General features: G+C 44.2%; 1 protein-coding gene across 1 annotated transcript in view; it reads right to left on the bottom strand.

The window, feature by feature from the left end:
• Positions 1-17,181, bottom strand: part of LOC119374875 (nudC domain-containing protein 1) — a 38,475-nt gene extending 21,294 nt beyond the window's left edge. The window contains exons 1-5 of the mRNA XM_037645082.2: positions 17,014-17,181; positions 16,753-16,907; positions 14,973-15,143; positions 13,768-13,969; positions 1,387-1,581 (exon numbers count right to left, since the gene is read on the bottom strand). Of these exons, the coding sequence (XP_037501010.1) occupies positions 1,387-1,581; positions 13,768-13,969; positions 14,973-15,143; positions 16,753-16,907; positions 17,014-17,134 (844 nt within the window). The 5' untranslated portion in view covers positions 17,135-17,181. The remainder of the gene's footprint in view (positions 1-1,386; positions 1,582-13,767; positions 13,970-14,972; positions 15,144-16,752; positions 16,908-17,013) is intronic.
• Between the last annotated feature and the right edge of the window lie 3,707 nt (positions 17,182-20,888).

The raw sequence follows: 20,888 nt of genomic DNA, 5'->3' as shown, positions 1-20,888 counted from the left end.
GTAACGAAAAAGTAATAAATTACATTTTTGTAATTGCTTTGTTACCTTTCTGGGACTGTAATTGACCACTGTAATCAATTACATTGTAAAAGAAGTAGTTGTAATTGTAATCAGCAGCTTGTATTCTGTAACATGTACAAGTCTGATTAGGAGTGTAACCTAAGGATATTATGTTGAAAAAGTGTCCCAGAAAATTAGTACACGTATTACAGAACCACATGTGGTTATTCAGCTTGAATGAATTATCAACATGTTTATTATTTATTAGTACATTGGTGTGAAATAAGATATTGATGTGAAACAGGGTCCTTTACAAGAAAAGCTTGTATCCTGCAACAGCTACTGCTAACACTGGGAACTGGCTAGTGTAAAACACTTATCCACTATGGCTGTCCCCTAGGGTGTAGCTTGAGGAAACAGTTGTACACTCAGAAGAGTGCTTAGGATGTACCAGCGATGACCAGGAACATAGGATGTACATCAGGCTCTTCTGTTACAAGTGTGCCCAGTTCTAGCTATCAGTAGGATGTAAAAGCAGTGGTGGAGCCTTTTGCAGCCCAAGACGTGGTCTACGAGGGGGACAGGCTTCACACTGGTATGTTGCTCATAATAAGGTACCCTAATGACCAATTCCTATCAGGCGCTGTTCATTGCACTGAGGACTTAATGCAATTTATGCGAAGGTTGTGGGTTCGGATCCCACCAACGGAAATAGTGCTTTTTCGTCCCCTTTAATTCCTTTCGATTTAGGTCATAATCATTATGCACCACAGCTACAAACCCCAAATAACGCCCCCTGTGCTTCCTTTGACTTAACTGTCTGTTGGTTTCGTATTTTCATGTGGTCGTGACGTTGGAGAAGGCAGCAGTCGGCATGTTCAAGACATAAAACTCTTTATTTGGGCAAACTTGTGCTCGGGAAATGAAAAGCCAATGTACATGCAATAGAGGCTTTACACTGATAGTAGCGAACAGAGCATCGCCCATCGGTAATCTTATCAGCAGTAAAGCGCGTCGGCCTTTATACCTGTGGCATCGAAGCTTCCAGCGTTATCGTTGGTGGCTGAGTTAGTTCCAGAATAAACTCTATCATTTGCATGCGGCGCACAGTCTTATTGGAAGATTCTAAAATAATCTGGAAGGTTCCCAGACATTTGGGTAAGGTTTGCTCAAGGCACTGGTTATACGTGTAATGGACTGGTCACATAAAAATACAAAAAGAAGCACGCGTGGCAATATCATTGCTTGCATGAGAGAATGTAGGAATAAAAAATAACGTGAGCTGGTTTAAATAATGTATTAGCACTTCAGATGGCCAGCACATGCCACACGTGAAAACAATGACTCACATCTAGCTTTTCATATGTATATTATCAACCTACTTACGTTTGCCACCTTTAGTTTCTTCCACTTCATGGCCCACTTCAGCTTTGCACGAGTCAAAGACAAAACTAAAGTCCTTTTCTGAAGCTAAGCACAAGGAGTTCCCATGGGTATCAAATGCCACATACATCGGAATAGAAGCACCCACAAGTCGTCTGTGCCGCCGGAGACTCCACACGTCACCTTCACAATTGGACACTGAAATAGCAAAGAGGCCTTACTGTTGGGGCAGCTTGGAAGTTTTGAGGAAATAGATTACTTTCTAACATGGATGCAGACAGTAAAACCTACTAATGTACACATTAGCAAATACAAGCACATTAGCAGGGCAGCTAACATTATTGAATATCTGATCATCGTTACCACATAAGTTATTGCAAAAAGTAAAATGATTAAGGAATAGCAGGGTGCACAGCAAGCTCAGCAAAATGTTCAAAGCAGTCACTAGATAATGTATGGTACAGAAGTCCCAACATGATGCAGAAAATCTGCTACTAATAGCTGATAAATACATGAAAAAATTGCCAACTATTAATTCATCACTTTTTTTTCTCATTAACTACTGCTGATCTTACTTGAACGTACTCATTCAAGACCTTATATTAAAAGTAAGAGTGTTCAAAAAGCGAAATTTCTAAGCTGAAGGAATATATACATGTACAAATTTTTGTGATAAAAGACTATAAAACATTTTCTTTTTCTAAACAGCGAAATCTGAAAGTTGCACAGAGTACATTTGATAAAGAAATAAATGAAGGCCAATCAAGATTTATTTGAACAAATTTAAGCATTTATAGTGCAATTAATAACTAATTGTCCAGTAAAATGAGTATCTCGTATATGAAATAAAAAGTCACAGTTTCGCCGCAAGGGCGAAGCAATGAATGCGATAGCAAGAAAAGCGGCCCGTGATGGACGCGCTGCTACGCTGCAGAAACATCTACCCCCCGGCAGCAACTACCGCGCGAGTAGACAGCGGAAGGGCAAGGTTCTCCCTGCGCAAATATTGGAAGCGAGCGAGCTGGCCGACTTTTAAATGTGCCTGTTGCGCACCTCGCGCCATCTCGCTGGTAATGAAGATACGCTTATAAGCGCCTGCCGTCCCCGAGTCCTGCCAGCGGTAAAGGGTGTGTATATAATGCTCGCCGTTAGCTGCCTGAAAGATCTGCGCTTTGTGGCATTAGCGCCACGCGTTGCGCAGCGAGAGGTCGCTAGTTCGATTCCGCGCTTCGGAAGCATTTTTCTGAATTATTTTTCATTGGGACTTTCATATATATATATAATATATATAATATATATATATATATATATATATATATATATATATATATATACATACATACATACATACATACATACTTATACATATACGGTGCATGACGGTGACGGCAAAAATCAGCCGAGACTGTCCATATAATTGCTATCACAATAAAAAAAAACCTACAAGGTTACTGTACCTGGTGATGCAAGTACAGAAATGCAGCAAAAGAAAGAGCAGGGTGATTCCACGTAAGATCGAACAAACGATGGCTGGTCGACCTCTCAAATTTATTTCAAAATTTTATATATTATTGCCTGATGAGTGGAAAGAAGAGATCCGCAATTTGTTTTGCCGCCAAAAATTTTTTCGAACCACAGGAAATCAATAATGACGAAGAGGTGGAGTGGAGCGCTCATCCGCTCTGCTGTTTTGGCCAACTTTCGTTATGAATTGCACAAAATATATTAAAGTTAGGTAGCTGAAATTTATTTACCTTAATATATGCATGTTTTTTCTTCTGCTCAGCTATTTTTAGTTTTTATGTGTAGTGTAGATGTTTTTATAAAAAACCTCAAAAATGGACCAATCGGCAAAATTTTCGTTACTTTGAAGGTCTTTATCTCAAAAAAGCCTTGTAGCAGAGCGACAAAAATTCTGCATTACGTTCTTCGCATACTTATCTACCAAACTGCCAAATCTTGTATTTATATAACTTTTCGGGAAAGAGATATCATCGGGCTAAGTTCAAGAAAACACCGAACAATGAAAACTTCTGACGACAATTAAAAAAAAACCCCATTTTTTAAATTTCTTAAACTTTGTCCACTTATTCTCCTCCACATCGGCTTTCACAATCATTAAAAACATGTTGCATAATGTCGTTGCACTAATAGTTACGGCTGTCGTTGCACTAATAGTTACGGCCCCTCCAATGAGACCCTTAGGCAAGGATGGGCAATTCCGACTTCTTGCCCAGCAAGTGTATAAAATGCAGGCAGGATCGAATTTCTTTTTTATTAAAAGGTCAGCAGGTACCTAAAAAGGTGTCGCCGGCACTGAAGACGTTAATTTTGAAATTATTTGGTCACTGCAGCGGCCACGAGCGCGGAGCTACCGAGTAGGCGCACGCGCACCCGAGATGCTCGTTGTAAGAGACGGCGCAGTGAGAGCTCGTTTTCGTGTCCTCAGACCGATTGAATTCGAAACAGCAGCACCTCTCGGGTGTCTTGAACGCACGTGCACCGGTAGTCGCAGTGATCTGGTTAATTGCGTCGCTTTCTTTTTCAGGGGCATAAGAATGTCATCGTTAAACTGTGCGTTCCGTGAAGATCTTTCATTCCAGTGGTAGCAAAAGCACGCGTAGCACAAGTAGTCCGTCTCAGTGACAGTCACTGATCTTTCGGGCGTTAAACGTTCCTTCAAAGCATTTATGTCTAGGTCGGTAACTCTCCGAAATTTTGGCTTCTTTGCAATAATTAAAGGAGTACTGACACGATTTTGAGACATCGCAAAAGGGACATTTTTTGCTTCGTTGGTATGCAGTGTCCACGCTGTCCACACACTGGAGTCGGAGAACACGTATAAAATAATTTTATTTGACTTTGAAGTTTTCGTCGCTGAGCATTTGCAAGCCAGCCACACTGCAAGGACATTATCCCGACAAGTCAAGATAGTTCCTCCGAGTTCGCGAGTTCTGCGTCCTGCATGCAGCCTAAGTCGTAGAAATCACTGTCAGGGTCACTGGACGACAATTCACTCATCGTTGTCTGTTGCACCACGAGCAGATGACGGATTTCCCGCTAGTACGTCGCGAATTTCTGTATCTCCGTGACGTCACACTGCTATGAAACGACACTGAGAAGCCACCCCCTCGATGTCGAAACCGAAAGTGTCTTTTTAAGGTGGCGCTAATTAAAATATATAGGATGCATTCCCAGGCACCACAATAGTCGTTTTAGGTTTCTCGACACCAGTATTTTTATTTAGAGCAAAAATCCGAATTTTTTTTAAATTTGTGTCAGTACTCCTTTAAGCTTCTTGTGCTTCGAAAGGTAGTCTCCACAATAGACTCATTCAGAGCTATACTTTCTCGTCATGAGACGCACAGGAGGAGTAGAGTAAGAGCAAAGCACAAGAACTATCCGCGCCGAATGAAGTGTGAACAGCGCACCGAACGAGTGGCTAGTTCACGCCGTCTGCTGCCGACATCTAATATAAACAAGCGCATCCGGTTACCGATAGTTTTGCTTTTCTTTCCTTTGACAATCCATATTTTGCTTTGCCACTGGAACGCCACGTTCATGCTTTCCACTGATCGCAACTGGCGCAGCGCAGTTTCTGTGGCAGCAGCGTGCGTGAAGCGAGCGCTCATAGCTCCCTTATAGGGTTTTCATCTTGCTTCCATCTCCGCCGTGTTATCAGCGCCTAGCTAAGATGCGAACAGAGGGCGGATAGAATAGCGAAGCTCCAGTGCACGTACGTTCAAGTCACCCGAGAGGTGTTACTGCTTCGAACTCAATCAGTCTGAGGACGCGAGAACGAGCTCTCACTGCATGCGCCGTCTCTTACAACGAGCATCTCGGGTGCGCGCGCGCCTACTCGGTAGCTCCGCGCTCGTGGCCGCTGCAGTGACGAAATAATTTCAAAATTAACGTCTTCAGTGCCGGCGACACCTTTTTAGGTACCTGCTGACCTTTTAATAAAAAGAAATTCGATCCTGCCTGCATTTTATACACTTGCTGGGCAAGAAGTCGGAATTGCCCATCCTTGCCTAAGAGTCTCATTGGAGGGGCCGTAACTATTAGTGCAACGACATTATGCAACATGTTTTTAATGATTGTGAAAGCTGATGTGGAGGAGAATAAGTGGACAAAGTTTAAGAAATTTAAAAAATGGGGTTTTTTTTTAATTGTCGTCAGAAGTTTTCATCGTTCGGTGTTTTCTTGAACTTAGCCCGATGATATCTCTTTACTGAAAAGTTATATAAATACAAGATTTGGCAGTTTGGTAGATAAACATGCGAAGAACGTAATGCGGAATTTGTGTACCTCTGCTACAAGGCTTTTTTGAGATAAAGACCTTCAAAGTAAAGAAAATTTTGCCGATTGGGCCATTTTTGAGGTTTTTTATAAAAACATATACACTACACATAAAAACTAAAAATACCTGAGCAGAAGCAAAAACATGCATATATTAAAGTAAATAAATTTCAGCTACCTAACTTTAATATATTTTGTGCAATTCATAACGAAAGTTGGCCAAAACAGCAGAGCGGATGAGCGCTCCACTCCACCTCTTCGTCATTATTGATTTCCTGTGGTTCGAAAAAATTTTTGGTGGCAAAACAAATTGCGGATCTCTTCTTTCCACTCATCAGGCAATAATATATAAAATTTTGAAATAAATTTGAGAGGTCGACCAGCCATCGTTTGTTCGATCTTACGTGGAATCACCCAGCAGGTTATCAAATGCACACAGACTGTTGTGCTGGTAAATGAGCCAGTGTAACACTACGGTACAGCATAGTGTTTCAAAGTAATGCTAATATGGTGATACTGCCTAAATAATAAATTATTTTGCCTGAATTGAGACAAATCCTTGGGCTGTCTAAAGGCAAGTTGTTGCTCTTACATGACAAAAAATTATGCAATGGAAATTAATAGCGTTGCAGCTGGGCAAGTTGCTATGGATTCAGTGGTAGATCTAAGAGGAAGGGAGGTAACGGCATTCACGGCCCCCAAAGCTCGGGTCAGCACCCTCCCCTTTTTATCTGTACTGTCTGTGTCCTTTGTCACGTTGCCTGTTGGGCAGACACCAGTGCACACCAAGGAACAGCACAAAAAAGTGCTTCCGCCCCAACTCACCAAGCATACATTTACGGTTAAATTGCCATCCCATTTTCACATATTTTTTCCTTTTCTTTTTTTTTAATTCTTGCCTTTCACCCCACGGCAGCTCTTTCACTGGTTCCTGTTGTTTTCTAATGCTGCCGTGTTGCGATGTCTAGCGCTGCCATGTGGAGCCATGTGGCACTGCTGCTGGTTGCCGCAAAGTGTGCGTGCATCTATTTCATTGAGAGCAGTGGGCTGTCTGCTTGTCATTTGTGGAAAGGCACAAAGACCCAACATATACCTCAGGAAAACAAGCGCAAAAAGAAAGTGCAGAGAAGTGGCTGGTGTAGGATGACAAGGGTTTTAAGGAGTACTGAAACACAAAATTATGAAGGCGAGATAACTTGTGGGATAGGTTTGTGTGCACAGGCCTGCCGAACAAAATGCATTAAGGAGGTTCCTTGCACTACATGGTATTTATGTAGTGTTTTTCTCCGAAGCAGTTGCAAGTAACGTTGTGGTAGGACACCTGCTTGCCACTCAAACGGCCCGGGTTCGATACTCAATGAGACCGAAGATTTTTATTGTTTATTTTATTTGCATCTTTCTCCATTTTTCAGTGACGGACGATTTTTTGCTCACAAACGACGTCGTCACCCATGGCGGAATTTCTGCGAAACGAGCTCACTAACGCTATCGCGTTAATATAAACTTTTTGTCGGTACTCCTCAAATACATGGCAGCCAACACATGCCTTGAGAGGCACTCACAGGGACAAAATGAGGTGGGTTGCTTTCAAAAGTGCTACGGTAGGCAGCCTTTAAACGAGAAGAAAAGTGCGGTACGTTGCTTATACTCGTCTTTCCTTCCTTCTTCTTTTTTTCATTTTCTTTTCATTGCTGCTGTTGTTATTGTTGCCGTTTCTTTATGCCTCTGGCTTGTGAGCTCAGCTTTTCTTTTCCTGATCTACTTCAAACCTTGACCTGCCATGAAACCATTTGTTCTGGTCTTCTCGTGTTAGCCACTGTGAACACATTGATGAATCTCTGTTCCAGTTTAGTAAGAGACTCCATGCTCCTCTCCCAGCAGTCGTGTCTTTCGCCTGTCTATTACTATTTCTTAAAGGGACACTAAAGGCAAATAACAATTTATGTCAGAGTGAAAGCTCAATGTATGACAACTTCTAAAACAGCAATATTATCGACAGCAGTGCCCTACTTACCGAGAAATTAAGCTAAATGTATCACATGATGAACGCCATGAGTGGGACATTTTCGAAGTGATCCCGATGACGTATGAGAGTCTGCCTACAATAAATCACTAGTAATCAAACTAGCAGCAATAAAAAAAGAACCTTCCGTGCATCAAAAGACGTAATAAAACGCTGTTTGTTCGTTTCCATTTGATTCATGGAAAAAAGAATCTCTGTGGCGTTGCCACGGGGAACGGCGCGCGTGCTTCAAAGGTTCCCTTTTCGCCGAACTGCCCTTTGCCCGGCGCCCTGCTTCGCTCACGCGGTCACGTCTCAGTGGTAGTTTCGGGATCGCGTACTGCCGAGTGTGTTTTGCGCGCTCGTGAAAGTCGCTCTGACAGAAAGTGAGAGCTTCGATGGCCGTTGTTGCTGCTGTGGGTCCCGCTACGTTCGCTCTGCTGCTACTAGTGTCGGCAGCCGCGCAGTAAAGGCGGGCAACGTTGGGCACGGCAGCAGTGACGTATAAAAGTCTGATTTCAGGCGGGTGACTTGAAGTGCGCTAACGCGATGTGGACCACTAAAACGTGATTTTATTTCAAAATAAGCACTTCCTTGGCATAAAAGTAGCACTACGAGGTTTCTGGACCGCTATTTCAACAATCAACGTTGACTTAATATTTGCCTTTAGTGTCCCTTTAACTTATAAATATTATATTCAGGAAGGCATTTGTGCTCGCTCCCCATGTGTGAAAGTGAAGCAGTCTTTTTTTTCTCTGGTGCTCATTCGTGGAGAAGAATGGGGGGGGGGGGTGAATTATGTGGCATCACAAGTGTTTAGGTCGCAGGTTTCCATGCTCGAGTTTGGCACAAAACACTAAGCACACCTGGAGACTTACAAAGAAGGTTCAACTTAAATTGAGGACGACGCAGCGAGCGATGGAAAGGAAAATGATAGGTGTAACCTTAAGAGACAGGAAGAGAGCAGAGTGGGTCAGGGAACAAACAGGGGTTGAGGATATCATAGTTGAAATCAAGAAGAAGAAATGGATATGGGCCGGGCACGTAGCACGTAGCACGTCGGCAGGATATCCGGTGGTCATTAAGGGTAACTGACTGGATTCCAAGAGATGGCAAACGCCTGAGGGGGAGACAGAAAATTAGGTGGGTAGATGAGATTAGGAAGTTTGTAGGTATAACGTGGCAGCAGAAAGCACAGGACCGGGTTGATTGGCGGAACATGGGAGAGGCCTTTGCCCTGCAGTGGGCGTAGACAGGCTGATGATGATGATGATGACTCAGGCACACTGGCAGAATGTTGGCAACTGTCCTGGAGGTCTGCCAGTGTCGGAGACTTCCATGCATGCTCTTTTACGTGTGTAAATCTGAAAACACGGTTACCACTTCACCTGTTCCGAGAAAACAAGGCACTAAGCAAATGTCACGCGTGACTATATAGCCAGCGTTGAGATTGAGGTCACCGCCATTTAACTGTTTTATTTCTTTAGTTTAAGAAGATTTAAATTGTGACCTATAATTGCAGCTTCATATTTTGAGATATCGATCACTCCAGTAGTCAGCCAGATATATCTTGCAATTTGCTGTCATTGTCTTGCTGATAGCAGTTGATCAAGAAATCTGCAGGCCATTCTAATGAACATATATCTTTCCGAGACAACGCTATGAGGAATCTACCAGTATCCTGGCAAATCCGCTAGTACCATGCATCCGTAGCTCAACTATTTTTGCCAAAGTATCTCCACACCGGATATCACGATAACATTTTGAAAGTACGTTTTTCAAGACATTTCGTGTTTATAGACAATATAAACATGTATTGTTTCACATAAACGCGGCCAAGAATTTTATGCTGGAAAGGTTTAAAGGTGCTGAATCAATGTAACGGAAATAAAAAATAATTTTGTTAAAAAAGTGCAAGTGATGCGTTATGATTTTAAATATTACAGCCATTCTTGCAAACATTTAACCTGATATAATGTTGCTATGTGTGTTATTTTTTAAAGGGCCAATAAACAGGCTCTAAAATTTTTTTATACACCTCCCAAACAAGCTTGCTAATTCATTCAGAAGGTCGCAGCAATCATCTTTTTGTGAATATCACAGCCTTGCGTGCCACGCAGACCCCCCATTTTGAAAAACAACTCCCGCACCCCTCTTCTGTGCCTGACAACTCTTCTTCTCCCACAAAGTGATGTAATGCTGCCCATGGGCAACATTACGTAGCACTGACCTCATCGATTGGTCCTCTGCACTACGATACTGCACCTTGGCCTTTTCGGTGATGCGGCTTTGGCTGCACAGTTGTCACACCTGTCAGATATGTTTTTACCTCATCAGTGCCTCACATCGTGCTTCCTCACCGTTCTGTCTGTGAGCAACTGACACGGAGCTTCTTCGATTTACCAAGTCCCGGACGCGTCCCGGACCAGTCGCCGGCGGCCCGCGGACGTCTCGGCTCAAAGGTAACTACGTCACATGGCGCCGTTATCACGTGATCCAAGAGTCCCGAGCCGCCCGACGGGCCGTCTGCGCACTCGTGCTAGAAATGCTGCGGCCGCGTCCGCTATGGCGTCTGCTACGCCGTCTGCTCCGTCTATGGCTGCAACACCAGTCACAACACCGACCCAATCCCGACCGCAACGACGGTTAGGTCGTGAATGATACCTGTTTGCGTTGGGGCATAGCTTACCAAGCAAACTACTGAAGTACGCGCGCATCCAAGACGCGCGTGGGCGTTCCGTCGCTGTTTTTTCTCGCGAGCAGCGCGCGTGTTTCACCGACCTACAGAAATACGGACATGCTCGACGCGGCTCGCAACGCCGACGACAAAAAATGGGTGCGAAAACAATGCGAAACCCGGAAACGTTCGAGAAGCGGAGAGAAAAGCAAAACGAGAGCAAGAGCACGTCAAAAACTTCCCGTGTCCAACTTAAGATGGCCGCACGCGTGACGCACCGCGCCGTCGTCTGCCAGCTGCCAGAAAGAAATCGTTCGGACAGTCCCGGGCCGTCCGCAGGCCGCCAGGCACGCGAAAAACGAAGATGCATCCGAGCGGTCCCGGACCAGAGGGCGGAGCTTCCGGTTGGTCCCCGAGAAAAACGAATGCCGCGCCGGCGTCCGGGGCCGTCCGGAGCCGTCCGGGACGTGTAAATCGAAGAAGCTCACGAACAACACACGGAGGAAGCCTTACTCGGTCATTGGCTGTGTGCCTGTGACGCAATCACTGACATCGTGTTACATTGCTGATGTGGGCATGGAAATGATGATGGGTTACCCCTGAGCAACAAAGAAGGGTGGTGCGGTCAAGCGAGAAACCGAAACTAGCCGAAATGATTGTTCTGTCCTCTGTAACCTCCTTATTAATGAACTTATTCGCAAATTTCTTGCTGCGGCATGTTCACGTCGGACAGGTGCACAGTTATCTCTTCTTCACAAATTTTTGACCCTGAGGTTGTTTATTGGCCCTTTAGCTCTTTCATTACCACGCCTATTCAAATCGATCACCGGTGGTCAATGCTTTGAATCGCCGATTTTGGCATGTTGAATTTTGTTTCTCATGCACCTAGCACCTACTAGTGCGCCTACTAGTTAGTCCAGCCACTGAACTTTCAGAATCAGTTTGACTTTGCTCATTTTGGCAACATAGTGATTTTTGACAGACCTTTGCGCGAACTAATGTTCGTGTGTTGTTGGGAAAATGTGCTTGGCTGAAGAATTTGAGAGAAATGCATGCCGCTTGGGGTTATGCTCCAGTAAAATCAAAGTTCTGTAATCAAAAGAACTTTTGCAAGTTAAATATAAAATTATGGTGTCCGCTTTGCAATCTGACAGTGTTGAGTGGCAATAATTGCCTGAAATTATGCCAGCTATTCACTAGAGAGCTGTTTCACTAGAGAGCAGTTTTTTGTAGTCGAGGAAGATTTAGTCTTCCAAAATTATTTCCGAAGGTCCGCGCATGTATAACGTATAGACGTGGCCTTTTCAGCCAATTTCCAACAGCTTTGATTTCGCTTCTACTGGTATATCAGACACAGGGCCGCATCCCGCGTCGCTAGTCGCTCGTATGGCGTCGTCGTCACGTGCGCATGGATGTGCACCTGTGCCACGAGAAACGCATGCCACTTGAAACTATATTGCAACCGCACCTGAATTTAGTGACCATGAGCTCCGAGTCCGGAGATGACAGCACCTCAGCTTCATGCTCTGATGGCGACGATGTTTTGCGTCAACCTGGGACATCCGCAGCCGTTCAGGGGTTGGTTTCGTTTACGGCCTCAGGTGGTCATCTCCGCCGCGCATGTGTAGCTGCTGACCTTTGTGCACAATCTTAGATCTAATCTGGTTACGTGCGAGGTCCACACATCGCTGGGGCGCGTTGTGCTGGCACCGGCTGCAAAGCTTCTCCTCATGACAAACAAGAAGGCCGCCAGAGCAGATCTCGGCCCCGCACTACAGAGCGGCTCGAGACGTTTCAGGACTTAGTGTGATTTCCGTTCTCTTTTTTTCAATACTATCTGCAAAAATATGAATAAATATGCTTGGATGCATATTTTAGAATGCCAACCTATGTGGAAGAGGTGGCTCATGGAAAGAGGTGACGACAGATGAACTGGTGAAGTTCATTGCCCATCTGATTTATATAGGTGTTGTTCACATCGCGGGCATCGATCTATATTGGAACACCAGCAGGCTATTCTGGTAAAAAAAAAAAAAATGTACGCGAAAAGTGCACGAGTGCACCTGTGTCTCACGAAAACCAGGAAATGCTTCACCGCATTACACGAGCAGTGAAGCAGTACCTTGGTTCAGATTTTTTGTCTATTTTAATGGAAACATTGTGTAAAACATTTATTAGTTTTTATACTATTCCTGGCTCATTTATTTTCAATATGTATATTCTGAATTTTCTTTGTTCTGAGTGTTTTTGCATATATGGTGTTTTTTATTGCTTTGTTTATCAGCTGGCAACAAAAAGTTACACACTTTCAAATTTTTATTCATTCCAAAATAATTTTTTTGCTTTACAACTTGTATTTTTTTAGAAAGACCATTTCATTATGCGTAATTTGGTATGCTGCAATGCATGCTGGACTACTTTTCAAACTGGCAAAAACTTTCTTCTTGAGACATATGAAAAATAACCATTTTCTCGCGGTAACAAAAGAGTTAAGCCAGAAACCATGCAGTTGGTCCTGAAAAAAAATGTAGGGAGCTCACTCGTAGTAAAAAAAATGAAGTTTATAACGAGCCACATTACGTGACTGCGAGAGTTGAGAGAGATTGCAAAAACTGGTTTGAACAATTGAGTGGGATCACTGTTAGCAAAAATTAACAGCACTTATTATAATACGGTGGAAGTCGTGTGATAACAGTAACTCCTTAAAACACAATACGGACCCCCCCAGTCTACTTCGAGCAACCACCCTCCAAAAATCTAAAATGAGTGTCTGTATCTGCCACTGAACGGATTAATATTTTTTAAATCTGCGTAGAAGGGCAGGACCGCAGAAAAAAATACAGACGAGCACAGGTCTGTCTTTCTTCTTTCCTTGTGTAGTGTCTTGCCATGCTGTTTGAAAAAATATAAAGCTAAAGTTCAAAGGATTCGCTCAAGAATTGGTGCTTCTTAGCAACAACCAAGACACTCCACTAGTGGAATCGTTTTGAACAGTCAGCATGTAAATCAATCTCTTGCCCTGAAAGCTCCAACAAATGTTATCCCCAATACTTGAACAGAAATAATCTTCAATGTTTTCAAACAGTGAAAGACTATCTGACTCATAATCGGGACAATGAATATTTACACCCCCCCCCTCGATTCTTTTTTATGAACATAACAGCAAACAAACAAGTACAAAAAAGAAACAGAAGCTTGACTGGATTAGGGTGGAGTTGATATCATCTGGATGATACAAAATGGTTGAATTATCACAGTGCTTTCTTAATAAGAGCACTCAGTATAACAGAATTAAGAGCTGAGGTGTCTCACAGATACAAGTTCAATTTTAGCATAAGAAAACTCACATGTAAGATTTAGGAGACGGCACAAATGAATGATTGCAAGGAATGCAAAATGTACTCACTGCAAGTGAATGTCAGCCATTCAAGGACACATACAAAGTGAACTGTAGTCTCGGGAATGCTGACGCTACCATGAACATCTTGCGGCCGGCTAACGTATGCCAGAAGGCACTCCATCTGCTGGCTGCTGGGAAAGCTGCTGTGAGCACTTGTCAAGAGTATGGTGCCTGGCTGACTCCACTCCAAGCAGTGTGTGTAACATAGCTGTCAGAAGCATAAAGGATTGGATGAATTGGTCATTTGTTATGCGCTTGTATGACTTATTGACTTGTTCCACAAAAGTGAACTCGCACAACTGTAGAAGTGTTATGTCAGAAAGTGTGATAATGAAAAATGCTTGTTAGCAAGGCAACGCACTTCTACTTAGTTGCATATATAGCAGCAAACAATGCATGAACTAGGCAAATAATAGTCACAGAGGCCTAACTTCACGCATTTGGCAGTGCAGCTGTTTGTGATCTGCAACTATTCCTGTGAAATAACTACCATACATGTAACGACTACGACAATGCGGACACAAGGTTGCATCAAATTACGCATTATTTATGTACCTTTGTGCTTCCAGTTGTTGACGTACTTTGTTTTGGTTAAAGCACAAGCACTGTGGCCACAGGTCTCCCAAGTGAGTCATTCTGCTCGTTTTGAGGCAACTATGTCGAGAAGTGTGACACTTTTCACACAATAAAATAGTCACATTTCTCAACATAGATGTGAGCGACTTCGCCTTGCATCAAATTACACTATACTTATCAATATCTTTTTTTAATATGTGGAATGCCATCATTTGGTTGCAAATGTGACCAGCGAGAATAGTCTCTCTAGCATTCGTAACACTGCTTACATTGCACAAAATTCGGTATAGCTTCTACATACCACAAATTTTCACAGAAATGCACACTTTTCCATGAGCTAGCACCATTTCAAAGCAGAATGCCAGAGAAAAACAGCAAATTATGTATGTGCAGTTGGGAAAAATTAACTCCTTTTTCTTCTTTTTTGAAATTAACTTGTGAAAGATGAAACTGCTTTCAAAACAAGCATCGCCTAATCAGCTCTCAAAAAGACAGTGCAAAAGAGAAGTCCACAAGTTTGACTCACTATGAAAGTAAAGCACCATCAACTATCAAAGCAGACGTTCAATGCAGAAGCATATTTAATGATTCTAATTGAAAAAGAAAAAGATCTGAAAAAGAAGATGATACTTCACCTGCCAAGGTTCCCCCTGTGGCCGGCTAGGAGAGTTGAGGACAAAGATGGTACCGAGACCATCAGAAATGAGGCACCACTCGGCATGAGGGAAGTCCAAGGTACAAGCCCGACAAGTACCACTCGGCTCAGGAATCTTCCATACAACTTTTGGTTCTAGGAGATGACTGTCCTAAAGAATGAATACAAGAAATAGTCACACAACCTACAATGCCTGAAGGCCCATCAATGTTTTTTCTCAAAATATCACTATGCATCAACAAGACTTACATTTCCTCTCACGTGAGAAATTTTATGTGCGGAGCTAAAGTCTTTGTTGATCAGTTTCAGGGACAGTTTCACACTTGCATGACATGGTACCTGGCACGACTACACATTGAAAAATTGAGTCTACAACAAAGCCTCGAAGTTTAAAACATCTGACATCCCATTGGGCAGAATGCTGATTGTGCCACCCACCATTACCTCGAATGGAAAATGGTAATCCAGATCTGTATAAGAAACCAGATGAGATAACTGTTAACTATAAAATTAAGCATACAATACTGGGATGAACAATAATTTGCTCATGTGAAAGATTTTGGCAGTGCACATAAAACTAAAGCCCTTCTGCACAACTTTTGAAACAAGATGAAAAAAAAAATGAACATGAACTCATTTCCGGATGCAGTAATAACAATGACACTGTAAAGTTGGGCAGCAAAATAAATGTGTGGCTGTATTATATGTCAAAACGTTCTCCAGAATGTGAAAAATGAATATAATTATCGTAGATACATGGCTCTCATGTAAGACTTGCCACTTTGCAATGGCAAGTTCTAGATGAGAAAACAGTCTCATAAAACACTTGTTCTTAGTTTTAAGATATGACAGAAAATGTACAGTGCATTAAAACAAAGCAGATACTTTTACAGATATAACAGCACAACACGCCTTGTTTGTATTAAAAGCTGCAATGAACGAACAAGATGCCCGTGACAATACAGTAATGCAAACATAACGTATATTTGCAAGGAACAACATCTGCAAGTCACAGAGACAGTAAAAGGGGTAGAATTTCGCGGTGCTGTACTGTACTTCCTGCGAGTACACATGCACACACAGGAGCTGGTAAAGCTTCAAATTTCATTCAAAGATATCTGCGATGTTCGCACATGAATTTAAAACGTATGGCATATATTACTTGTATTAGAGCAATCTTAGAATACAGTTGTGTCATGTGGGACCCTGCCAAGGTAACCTTCATTGGTGGTCTTGAACAAATACAAAATCGTGCTGCCAGGTTTGTCTTGGGATGGTACACAAGGAGGGAGAGCTGCATTGCAATAAAGGCTGAGCTAGCCTGGGACTGTCTTTCGGACCGCCGCTATAAACAGAGATTAAAATTTCTTTGTTTGACTTATAATAAAACTAGAATTACTAGGAAAATTTACCTACACAAACCTCACTACACTTCAAAGCGTCTTTATCATAGTTGCAAAATCCTGAAATATCCCGCTAAAACGAACATGTATGCCAACTCATTCTTTCTTAGAACAATAAAACAATGAAATCGGCTAGCTGAAACGCAAGTACATATTGGGAACGAAAATGTATTTTACTAAATGCTGTAACCCCCTGCTGTAAGGTGAACGTGATGATGTATTCATGTGTGAACGAGGTTGCATTATATGTGCGAACGAAGATGTATTTCATTCAATGATGTAACCCTCATGCTGTAACGCCTTTGGGCGCTGCGGGGTATCTGATGAATAAAGAATAAAAGAGCCGGGTACACTAACTTGGGAGAAGTGTGCCCACATGACGTGGCGCGCTTCGGACATAAAAAAGAGTGTATTGACATCCCATGGATCTTGGACGAGGGCGTTGATGAACCCAGCCATCTGAACGTGAAGGTAGCCGTACTGATCATCTTCCAGATGAACCTTTTGAACGCCTGTTCAGGAGGGAGCAGAGTAAGCATACGATTCGCAAACACACGAGTCGGTGAAAACAACTGTGACAGGAACTCGAAGTAATGTTTACCGGTCATGCCATCTTACCTCCTTGAAATGCTTGCCTTATGATCGGCAATGGCTCTAGTGTCAGGCGATAACTCTCAAATTTCGCATCAAGGAGGTTTCGATTTGGAACAAGATCGAGCCTCGCTGCGGTCGCCGCCATATTTGCAGGCGATGGCAGGAGAGATGTAAGGAGGTTCGAGGGTTGAAGCGGATAAGTGCCTTATGGTGTAGACAGATAACATGGGGGGTGACATAAGCGCGAGACCTACCACTGGAAAAGCTGGCGCTGCTGGTGCCACCGTCGGCGTAACAGCGCTAGTGAGTAGGGCGCTCGTGGGCATCAAGGCACCCTAGTAGCATAGGTGTGCACAGGGTTCCCCTTCAGGGGGGCCGAAGGTTCGTCGCAGCGCCTCCCCTCCCAATTATGTCAATGTATGGCGCTGACATTGCGCCCCCCCCCCCCCCCCGAGTCGCAGCGCCCCCCTCCCTATTATGTCAATGTGTGGGGCTGACTTTGCGCCCCCCCCCCCTCCGTGCGCACGCCTATGCCTACTAGTGAGGATCACGTGGTACCAGCGGATGCGTCGTCTGCTTCGGGAGCGCAGAAGCGAGCTCTAAAAGAAATTTTAGAATGCCACCTGCGAGTGTGTGCGCTTCATAACACATGAAAGCTCTGTGCAATATGCAGCCGCTGTCTTTGAAGGCGTCTTATATGGTAGGCCAGTGCTCGGTGCCGCAGGGCAGGACGTACGCAACGGAGCCCGGTGTCAGCCTTCGCAAGTGTCCATATAGGGTACAGTGTCTAGAACACTGTAATATAGGGTAAGAAGCTGCAGGCCTCCCAAGCTCGGCCAGGGGGCGCTGCGTCGCACGCGTTTCGCCGCCTTTCTTGCAAAAACCGGTCGCTTCTCTGGCTTCTCTCCCTGCGCCTGCCTTTTGACTGCGCTGTCTGAGCGCGTTCACGCACCCTGCACGCGCTGTTCTCTGCTCGCCGTGCACGTGCAGCTTCACGTGTCGCTTGCTCTGAAGGTTTAGAAAGATCCCATAGATGGAAAAAAGCGTTTTCACGGAGGGAATCTCACCAGAGGAGGACGGCTAATCGACCACCTTTCCGGAACCGAGCAGGTCGTCAAGGGCGATGCTGTTTGTGCGAGTGCTACGTGCGTTCCGATGCTGAACGGGCACATTTCTTTGACATGAATAGGGAGGTAACTGCGCGAGTTCTGTAATTATGTTACCGGTAAAACGCACATTCGTTGCGGCAGTCGTGTCTACTCGGGAGCTGTCAGCAAACATCCAGCACGCTTTCGCGTGCGTTTTCTATTGATAACTTTTCGATTGCTTGGATGCCAAGTTTGTCGTGCGACTTTAAATTTATTATGAGCTCAGTACGAAGAGCATAAATTTACATCTGCCCTGTTGAGTAACTGGCTGCATCGCAATGCGCAGTGTTCAGTTTCGTGGGAGTTTCACTTTTGCCGAGGTTTGCATCGAATGATAACAACGTCGGATCGCAAGTTTAATGTCACCGTGGATTTTTTTAGAGCTCCCTTTGACAGCATAATGATACGCGCAAACAAAAAATAAATAAATATTTCGTGCCCACTTCGACCATGCATGTTTCTTGCAGAGGCGTGTTTCATTTCGAATAATATCCACGCCTGATCACGCACCGTGTTCGCTAATTCGAATGTCGCTTTGGTTGTTTCGACAGCTCGCTTGGTCAACTTCATACTATACAGGTGCGTAGCCAAGGGGGGGGGGGGGGTTCAAACCCTCCCTGAAAATTTTCAATTTTGCTTGCGTATATGTATACGCACACATACAAACGCACGCACGAACATACATAATGTATGGTTGAACCCCCCCCCCCCCCCCACCCGCCCGAAAAAAATTTCTCGCTACGCCCCTGATACTATATACAATACCCACTGGGATCGCGCATGTTTATGATTATGCCGAGATTTGTGCCCGATGATAAGCGCATCTGAAATCGCGAAGCCATCGAAAATTTAATTGCCACCTTGGTTCTTTTTTTCAGCTCGTTTCCAAAGCGGCAACTGTATATTGTCCGCGGCTCACGGGCATGCAAGGCTTTTTATTACGTGCCGAACGCATGACATACGAGGCACACCGTGGTGGATTAATTCGGATGAATTTCGGCCACCTGGGGTTCTTTAACGTGCACGTAAATCTAAGTACGCTGGTGTTACTGGATTTCGCTCCCATCAAAATGCAGCTGCCGTATGCGTGAATCGAAGCCAAGACCACGATCTCCGCAGCGCAACACTTCAGCCTGCTAAGCAATCACGGCGTGTCGCATGCAAGGCCATTATAAACGCTCAGTGCAAACATGCAGCTTAATTCTGTTTACAGGGAGCCGCGACGGGAAATGTACCGCAATCAGCTGAATTAAACACTTAGTACTCACGGTACGTTATTTAAACTGTGGTGTAATAAGCCCACGTGCTCCGCTGCTGTCACATTACAAATGGTTGACTCGGAAAGCCAGCGCGCAATCACGAAACGTACAGCGGCTGTCTATTTGTTGTAGCTTCGGTTCACAAACGCACTTCCTTTTCAAATGAGCACGATCATTGAGTTTCTCCCCGTTAATAGTTCGTAATACTGTGTACGACAAAAATTGCTTCAAGGTGACAAGACCGCGAAAGCATCGCGGCGAACTGCCATAATCCACTCTTGACGCCTCTGCTCCTCGTATTGCTTGCATTGGAAACGGTCATTTTTAAACTTTTGTGACAGTTCACAATGCAGCATGCCTGCTTCACATGCCTGCTTTCGAGTGCGACGAAGGAACGGGACCCATAGCGTGAAAAATGCGAGATAAAAGCCCCGGGGAGCACGTTCTCCGCGCGCGCAATGGGAAAACCAAGCAAGAGCGACCCGTCCGAGCTACCGGAGTTTTCCCCTCTCTCCGCTGGGGCGGCGGACGGCGCTGCGCAAACTTGAGCGATGGTCGGGCTGCCTTAGAACGCGTAGTTATAAAGCGAGATTCAGTAACGAAGAGGAACAATGTACATGCTGCGGGGGAACTAAGGAAACGATGGAACATGTACTGATTGAATGTGGCGATATTCACCCAGGTATACGTGTGGGCACGAGTCTACATGAAGCCTTGGGTTTTAGGGACAACAATGGAAAGCTGAACACGTCCGCAATAGAAATAAGTAAGAGACGGTTAGAGTATTGGTGGCAGAAAAGTAGAGATAAAGTACAAAAATAAATAATTGGGGAAAAGAAAAGGTCATTCTGCCTTAAGAGGCAGAGAGATGGACCGTGAAATTATATTTTTGGTATAATAACATAGATTTAATCAATGTAGATAAGGCATTAGGACAACATGAAACAAGGAAGTTTTTTTTTCTTCTTTCTTTTTTTTTTCGCCTTCGAGCCTGGTGGCAGACATGTCACCGCCCCGTTTTAAAGGGGACGCTCATAGCATCCATCCATCCGTTGGAGGCCTTCCAGACAGCACTTCCGCGAGGAAGATTCCTGCTTTGGCGTGGGGTCACGATTGAGACGATCGCCCGCGCACGCTGGCCGGCAAATGACGCAATTGAGCTGGCTTACATGTTGCTCCCAAAATTACGTGGATTCACTCCCAAATTGAAGTTTGCCCATCGATTCCAACCTCCCTCGTTCTCTACGGAACCGCATGTATTCTTATCGGAAATTTAAGGTGCCACGCCTTTGCGTTATATACACGATTTTGCCACGAAAATTGCTGGCGAAGTCGCCAAAGCATGTTGCCCATTAAAATTTGTCATTGCAATCTCTACACCTTGTTTTCTGCGCGCTTTGCCACTACGAGATAGTTGCTGCAATAACTTCTCTGTTTTTCACTGCGATTCCTAGCTCATGCGGGTCATTGCCTACTGCCGTCGAAAGTATTT

The sequence above is a fragment of the Rhipicephalus sanguineus genome, chromosome 1, assembly GCF_013339695.2.
Source record: "Rhipicephalus sanguineus isolate Rsan-2018 chromosome 1, BIME_Rsan_1.4, whole genome shotgun sequence".
Taxonomy (NCBI): domain Eukaryota; kingdom Metazoa; phylum Arthropoda; class Arachnida; order Ixodida; family Ixodidae; genus Rhipicephalus; species Rhipicephalus sanguineus.
The sequence above is the reverse complement of the archived record's forward strand: the minus strand, read 5'-3'. Positions and strand labels throughout refer to the sequence as shown.